This window comes from Salmo salar, chromosome ssa18 (assembly GCF_905237065.1).
Source record: "Salmo salar chromosome ssa18, Ssal_v3.1, whole genome shotgun sequence".
Classification (NCBI taxonomy): Eukaryota; Metazoa; Chordata; class Actinopteri; order Salmoniformes; family Salmonidae; genus Salmo; species Salmo salar.
In genome coordinates, this window is record NC_059459.1 from 14,052,847 (window position 1) to 14,061,262 (window position 8,416).

General features: G+C 41.3%; 1 protein-coding gene across 2 annotated transcripts; it reads right to left on the minus strand.

Moving 5' to 3' along the window:
- Window positions 1–200: 200 nt before the first annotated feature.
- LOC100194528 (myozenin 1-like) lies at window positions 201–8,207 on the minus strand. Of its 2 annotated transcripts, none has more exons than XM_014153924.2 (6): window positions 8,030–8,207; window positions 4,928–5,021; window positions 2,252–2,439; window positions 1,878–1,986; window positions 1,373–1,553; window positions 201–1,149 (listed from the first exon to the last, which is right to left on the minus strand). In XM_014153924.2, the coding sequence occupies exons 2-6, from the start codon at window positions 5,010–5,012 to the stop codon at window positions 912–914; spliced, it is 801 nt and encodes a 266-aa protein (XP_014009399.1). In that variant the 5' UTR covers window positions 5,013–5,021; window positions 8,030–8,207; the 3' UTR covers window positions 201–911.
- Between the last annotated feature and the right edge of the window lie 209 nt (window positions 8,208–8,416).

The window sequence follows — 8,416 nt, forward strand, 5'->3', positions numbered from 1 at the left end:
TAAGGTGTGTTTGTCACAGGTAAAGATCCTTTGAAATTCATCCCTGTTACAGCACTGTCTTCCATCAAGTGAATTACACTGCGGGGCCCTAAAGAGGGTCCCCACACATTAGACTAGCCTCCTGTCTATTTGTTCCACTAAAGATCATAGTCAGCCTTACACTGTACACATGCAAGATACAAAGAATAACAGATGTAAACTACAATTGGAAAAAGTTTATTAGGGAGAGAACTTGGGTGATGCAGTAGAACATCATCTCTATCACTCAACAGAAATTAACACACCTCACCTCATGCTTACTGCATGCTTCCTAGGATGGGCTGGATTTGCAGGGGCTTGACAAAGCTGTCAAAAGTGAAAACGGCATAGAAACACAGAAGAAAAACACAGAAATACAGTAAAAGCCATGATGGTAGAAGGCTAGAAGCTAAATGAACAACTTGTGGCTGTCCTGATGAGCAATGAGTCACATCAACATGCTGAAAAGCTAAACAATACTCAAACTCTCCGTCGTGTTTACCTGTTCTCCTCATGGACAAAATATGTTATTTTGCTGCTTTTTGAATAAGCTACACACTTGTAGTGTGATTGCACAATATACTATGCCCCTTAAATGAATCATCATGAAAAAATAAGGTAAGCATAAATCAGAGTTATGGTAGGCTATTGTATTTACTTTGTCTCCTTCTCTCTCTCTCTGTCTCTCTGTCTCTCTGTCTGTCTAAATTAAAGAGCCCAATATTGAGCTACATGGTTCGTTTCATAACACACTTTCCTATTAATTAATTCAACCCAAGGAAAAGTTGATGGCATCACAAACCTTTAAAAAAAAGTTATGTTTTTTGTTTATGTAATTGTATATAATCGTGAGTGGTCTTTATCTGCACATCTGGGTCTGTGGGGCATGCTATTCACAGGTCGTCAGTCTCCCCATCGAAGGGCATGGTGTCCAACTCGATGTGGATGCTGCTGGGCTCACCACTCCCCACCCAGCCTATAGGAGTGCGGTTGAAGGAGGGTCGAGAGCCAATCTCATGCTGGTATACCACAGCCAGTTCAGGCTCATCATGGGCCACCTCATGGGTGTCTGGCAGCTGGAAGGTCATGAGCTGAGAGGCCTTATCAAAGCCCCCAAACGGTGTAGCACTCCTAAGACAGATAAAGTGATGGGCAACAAAAGAAGATGAGGAAAATAAACGAAATGAATCTTCTAAGGCAACTTCTGTACATGTGCTTCACATACATGGATGGACAATATAAAAGTCTGAGTTTGAGAGTAAATGGGTGGGCTTCATTACTTCATACTCTTCTCAAATATTTTTTTGTTTAGATGCTATGGAGTCAACCAAGCAAAGCATAGAGGGGACTGTACCTGTTGAAGGACTTGAACTTGGGCAGATCATGGTGGGCATGGGGGCCTGGCATATGATATCTCATGCTGGACGTCAGTTCCTGGTTGCCCTTCATGGCCTTTTCCCATGGTGATACGTATGAGGGGACATAATCATGCCTCTTCTTGGCCTTGTCTAAGGCAACCTCTACTCCATGACTACCTGTAGGAAGAAAACAGCGAGTCAGGAAAACAGATATTCTATCACATGATGGTCAAGCCTCTTTGGAATAAATCTCCAGGAAATGTCAAGTCAGGCAAAATCTGATATATCGATTGCACTGCACTCCATTCATTCCAAAATCACTTTTTCTAATCTCGTGAGTTGATATGAGCAGATACTGACCATGACCATGTTCTCCTGGAGCAACATCATCATGATGTACATGTCCATGGTGTCCATGCTCATGACCATGCTCATGACCATGCTCATGACCATGCTCATGTCCCTGACCATGTCCCTGACCATGACCATGACCATCTTTGCCTGGTTTGGGAGGGGGCACAGGAGGGCCTGCCTTCTTCTCCACCATGTGGCCACTAGCATCCAACATCATTGTGCCACCCAGGCTGGGGACCAACTTCTGGAAGTTCTCCTGAAACGAAACACACAAGTAAGACGAGCTTCCAACCCGGGTGGTTGTTGAAATATATATTGATAGCCTCAACAGTGTGATCATTTCCCTATTTATCCATGGGTTGTACTTCCTTCCCCCATCCTTTGCCAATTTTCACTGCAATTGTTTTACGTTAAAGCTCTTTGGACAGAATTTCTACATGAACTATATATAATACTAACATGTATTATTGTTATATCAAGTTTTTAATTTTGACTTGGATGATTGACATCCTTGTTCTTACCATAGACTCACTGCCGAAGAGGTCAGGGTTATTCTCGTATATGAACTTCTCCACACGCTTCTGCCTCCTCTGGAACATCTTGGAGCCCTTGTTGGTGAAGAGGTTCAGCTCTTCCAGCATGGTGTCCTTGGGAGTCTTGATCTTCGTCCCCAGGTCAAACTCTGACGCCTCAGGCTCTGACTCATACTCTGCAGATGAGAAATGTTCACGCTGTCTATTCATTTCTCTTGTTGTTTCTCTACATTATACTGTATGAACATACTGTATAAGGCTCTACTCCATTGAACTTGTAGACCAGGTTTCCGGGATAAATCAAAAACATAATTATTCTGGTTCAGCAATTGTTCAAACTTGGATTATTGGACTCAACAATGTCTGCAGTGTGATACAAAAATACACTCAGCAATGTATCTCCCTATGCAGAAAGAATCTTACCTGTTTGGTTTGAATTGGTTCTACGGTTTGCTTAGAATTATTTGAATGAATGTTAAAGTACTTTGTGTGCATCATCTTTCGCCTAGAAAACACATCTGTGTGGGTGTGACGTGATCTCTACATCTCAGCAGAAATTACACTCAGTGCAGATGGTTGCCTAGGAGGGGGATGCTCTCAGATTCTTGGTATCATTACGGTGGAAAATTCATAAATCTCTCTGCCCAAAGATGAACTGGCTGTTCTTCAACAATGTGGCTATTGAAGGAGAGAGAACAGCTCATCCCCGAGTTTGGGCCTGACTCTGACTGAGGCTTTATGGCTTTATGAGGTAAGGCCTCAGTCGTTTTCATGTCTGTGTTGTCTATATTTGTTCTGTTCCCAGTTCTTATGATCCATTGGTCAGAAGTCACGGGGTGTTGAGACAGAGAGGATGGGTGAAGGGAGAAAGTCTTCAATCCGTAACACTGCACAGGGAAGATGTTCCACAGCAATTCTAAAGCTATGGAGTAATACAATGCAGTAATACAGTGCAGTGATACAATACCTATAGGCTATACTACTAATATGATACATATGTTTCTTTGATACTTTTTTTGTAGTAGCCTAATCATTCTTTGCTTTGTTCTATATCTATATCTATATCTATCTATCTATGGTAAGCTCTTATGTAAAATGTTCTGTGTGTAAAAAAAAAAAAAAAACATCAGCTGATTATTTACATAGCACCACCAGGCCTTAGAACTTTGTTATGAGAACATTCATCCCACACTGTTTTGACTAAGCACATCCTCTCAACATTACATCCTTTTAATTCCTGCTAAGAATTTCTTGCCACCCTTTTCCATTGTAGGAATTGTCACTAGATAAACACACATTAACTCTGATTAAATTTGGTGGATTTAATAATTTAGCATTCCTGTTTTGTTTTCCTGGCAATAAATTCTGCCGTTCAAAAGGACTACGCTTGTGTCTCAATTACTTTTGTGGCATTACGATTTTGTAATGTTTGACAGTACCATTTTTATGTTGACATTAAAAGTCAACACTAGTTATGTGATTCAAGTATGATTTCTGTCTATTTCTGTTATAAGCTACAACAGACGTGTCTTCTCTTGTGGAGGGGAATACGTTTGAACGCTGCAGCTAGCTGGCACAGCCACAAAGTCATAACATCTGATTTTAAACCTAACCCTAACCTTAAAAAGGGCAAAGCAGTTAAAAACGTGATTTTATGTAAATATCTTCAAATGTTTTCCTAACGCCCACATGATCAGACTGAGCATTTCACAGGTCAAAGGAGTCTCAGGGAAATACATGATAAAAAATATATTGTGGAGTTATTTTCATGAAATAAACGCACACGGTGATTTATTAGACATGCAGTGATGATTTCCAAATAAAATGACAAAGATTGCATGGGGACTTTAACCCCAACCTTAACCACACTTCTTACAAATATGCTTAACCCTAACCTTACATTAATTTCATAACTTTTTACAATATAGCCTATTTGGACTTTGCAGCTAGCCCATCTTGCGAAGATCGCTCAGTTCTGCGTTAAGGACAAGATTCATCTCAATAAACATGAACCTGCTGTTAAAACACAGCTTTCTGCTTAGGCCTTATTGCTATATCTGTCAGGACACATTACATAAGAAAAGTATGAAGTGCACAGCACAACTGAAGTGTAAGGGCAGCATACATTTACACTTTGCTGATGTCAACGGAAGACTACTATATTTACTTGCACGCAGATCTGGAGCACTTAGTGGATGGAGGGGAAAAACACCTGTCATAATTTTCATTAAAAATCATCATGCCATCGCTGGTTAATGAAGCATGGATCCTAACAGCTGAGAGGGAGGGGAGAGTAAACCATTACTGTGATGATTGTAAAGGACAGATCGTATTTGTGCTGTGAAATCTAGGAGATAAATGTTTGTGTGTGTGACAGGGCGCTAGTCATTAGGACATGTTAAGTGTATCCATGTGGAGGAGCCTCTTTGACAAGTGTCCCCCTGCCTGCCCTCTCGGTTTACCAATTAGTGCAGTATGTTACTCTTGATAATACCACAGGCTCATATTGATAAATGTTACTGAGCAGAGTTGAATGTATGGTACTGTGCGGTCTCTCACATAATTTGGAAGATCTCCTTATTATCTTTTTTTAATGATGTGTGAGCAATGTACCTTTGTACATGCAATGTATTGTGTTTATGAGCTCACATGTACGTGCCTTACCATCTTGAGTGACATGTGACAGGTCAGTGATGATCTTAGAGGGCTTTTTCCGCTTGTTAGGTGGGGCAGGTGTTCCATGAGGCATGACTGCAGACTGAGAACACATGTAAACAGGAAGTTAGAACAGGTCACAGAACATACCAAGCTACTGTATAATATGTCTGGATTTAGCTTATATATATATATATATATATATACACACAGTACCAGTCAAAAGTTTGGACACACCTACTCATTCTCCATTGTAGAATAATAGTGAAGATATCAAAACTGAAATAACACATATGGAATCATGTAGTAACCAAAAAAGTATTAAACAAATCAAAATATATGTTATATTTAAGATTTTTCAAAGTAGCCACCCTTTGCCTTGATGACAGCTTTGCACACTCTTGACATTCTCTCAACCAGCTTCATGAGGTAGTCACCTGGAATGCATTTCAATTAACAGGTGTTCCTTGTTAAATCAATCAGTTGTGTTGTGACAAGGTAGGGGTGTAAACAGAAGATAGCCCTATTTGGTAAAAGACCAAGTTCATATTATGGCAAGAACAGTCAAATAAGCAAAGAGAAACAACAGTCCATCATTACTTTAAGACATGTGGGTCAGTCATTCCGGGAACATTTCAAGAACTTTGAAAGTTTCTTCAAGTGCAGTTGCAAAAACCACCAAGTGCTATGATGAAAGGAAGACCCAGAGTTACCTCTGCTGCAGAGGATAAGTTCATTAGAGTTAACTGCACCTCAAATTGCAGCCCAAATAAATTCTTCACAGAGTTCAAGTAACAGACACATCTCCATCTCAACATCAACTGTTCAGAGGAGACTGCGTGAATCAGGCCTTCATGGTTGAATTTCTGCAAAGAAACCACGACTAAAGGATACCAATAATAAGAAGAGACTTGCTTGGGCCAAGAAACTCGAGCAATGGACATTAGACCAGTGGAAATCTGTCCTTTGGTCTGATGAATCCAAATTTGAGATTTTTGGTTCCAACCGCCATGTCTTTGTGAGATGCAGAGTAGGTGAACAGATGATCTCCGCATGTGTAGTTTCCATCATGAAGCATGGAGGACGACGTGTGATGGTGTGGGGGTGCTTTGCTGGTGACACTGTCTTTAATTTATTTAGAATTCAAGGCACACTTAACCAGCATGGCTACCACAGCATTCTGCATTCCATCCCATCTGGCTTGCGCTTAGTGGGACTATCATTTGTTTTTCAACAGGACAATGACCCAAAACACACCTCCAGGCTGTGTAAGGGCTATTTGACCAAGAAGGACGGTGATGGAATGCTGCATCAGATGACCTGGTCTCCACAATCACCCGACCTCAACCCGATTGAGATGGTCTGGGATGAGTTGGACCATAGAGTGAAGGAAAAGCAGCCAACAAGTGCTCAGCATATGTGGGAACTCCTTCAAGACTGTTGGAAAAGCATTCCAGGTGAAGCTGGTTGAGAGAATAACAAGAGTGTGCAAAGCTTTCATCAAGGCAAAGGGTGGCTACTTTGAAGAATATCAAATATAACATATATTTTGATTTGTTTAACACATTTTTGGTTACAACATGAATCCATATGTGTTATTTCATAGTTTTGATGTGTTCACTATTATTCTACAATGTATAAAATAATAAAAAATAAAGAAAAACCTTTGAATGAGTGGGTGTGTCCAAACGTTTGACTGGTACTGTATATATCTGTATATATAGTCTCTCTGTAGCCCACTCAATAGCAGAAAAAACGAATTGTGGAAAATAAAGTGTTTCTGTTCAAGGCAGCACAGAGAGAGGAGATCGGGGATTGGAGTCCCTCTAGCGATAATCTCTAACCATTGCACTATGTTGGGACCCACACTTATGAGGCCATGCTTCTGAGGCCATGAAGAACACGGACAGACTGCACCCTGATCCTTTTCCAAGTTCAGAGTGGCTTCAGATCCATAACATTCCCCGAGCCAACAGATGTCCGTCCGTGAGAAAACATATAGCCCACTGTAAGTTTCTGTTTTGTTTGGTCTGACAACTCTAGAAATTAGAAAGGTTTAACACAGAGTATACTGTATGCCTACTGTGGTTGCAGTAAACACATTCCTCTTCATAAGCTGATGAGCACAAATTACCAAGACTTTCAGATCAATCCAATTTGCAGTAAACACATCGATCCAATTTGATGGATACGATGAACATGGCTGTAATCATAGATTCTTAAAGTATGTAGAAATATGACACAGGAACTCTGTAGTCTAGGTTGCTAGGTGAAGCTTGAAGATATGGAAGATCTCAGTTGGGATACAGTACAAGCACCACACCACCTAGCATGTTTATGTCTCACAGAGCCCTTTTCTATATACTGTAGTTCTCCTTTAAGCCATACTGTTCTGTACCTACTGAGAGTCTGCAGCTTCTTTAAGACCCACTCTGTGGCAAACTTCGCATCACATCGACTGACTGTAACCTAATCCACCAGAGCTATTTTCAGCCAAGACCTTTTAGCGACGAGTAGTGGCGTCAGTGTACTATCAGATGTGTGAGACGCAATGGACACTCATATACAAACACATACACATTGGCACAATTGTCAAGAGAATGATCTAATCTTCCCCAAATTAAAATGAAGATGTTGAGGGGTGAGAGGTGGGTGGATTGGAGAAGGGATTGTGGGGGAGGACTTTGTAAATCCCCTGTAAAATGATCACCAGCTGAGGACCCCAGCACTCAGGTTTCCCCTCCCCAGCTGGGCATTCCAGGCTTTGCACACCATATAAAATGTGCTGTTGGACAAAGGGGAGCAGTCAGCACATTCTCTCAGAGCCTGTCTGCGTCTTTGAGTGATGGGCAAATTCTAAAAATGTTCAATGAACATCAAGATCACTTCACCATGCCTTCAAAAGCACTTTATATCCCATAAATGAATAAATAATGCATTCCTTATTGAGTCAAGGTCTTCAAACATAATTTCAATTCTCAAGAGCAGTTCTTTTTGAATGCTATAGGTGAAGCTTTTGCACAACTGTATTTACTTTCCAGTTTGCCGTTGACGGCCAAGTCATGCATGCAATTGGTTAGTAAAATCAAGCTGATGGCATGATCCACTCACCCGGTTTTTTAAATCCTTATGTTCAAGGAGGTCTAGTAATACCAGTAGGAGATGAAGGCTTCAGGTTAATCTTAATCAGAAGTTTACAAATCCCAGGGTGCCTCTGACCTGTGGCTGGACTCAGATCCCAGGGAGTGCGAAATCCACCCTGAGCTTGGATGGCAGATCTTTGAGGGGGGGCTGGAGGGAGGGGGGGGGGGGGTTGAGGTTGGGGTAAAAGTGGGGGATGGGGGGTGAAAGTGCTGATGGGGCTATCAAGAGATGGTCCGGGGGGCCTATATATAGAACCGGTGCAGAGTGAGGGGGGAGTCTAAACTTAGTCATAATAGAGCCTCAAAGGACGGAGGAGTGTCTGAGGGTGTGATTTGGGGTTGGCGTCATTGGTTT

Bases quoted from the DNA above. Each gene is read 5' to 3' on its own strand.
- LOC100194528 (XM_014153924.2), bottom strand. From the start codon at position 5,012: ATGCCTCATGGAACACCTGCCCCACCTAACAAGCGGAAAAAGCCCTCT. The intron at 2,440-4,927 runs GTAAGGCACGTA...TCTCATCTGCAG, and splicing joins GTCACATGTCACTCAAGATG to AGTATGAGTCAGAGCCTGAG. The intron at 1,554-1,877 runs GCAAAGATGGTC...TTCTTCCTACAG, and splicing joins TGTGCCCCCTCCCAAACCAG to GTAGTCATGGAGTAGAGGTT.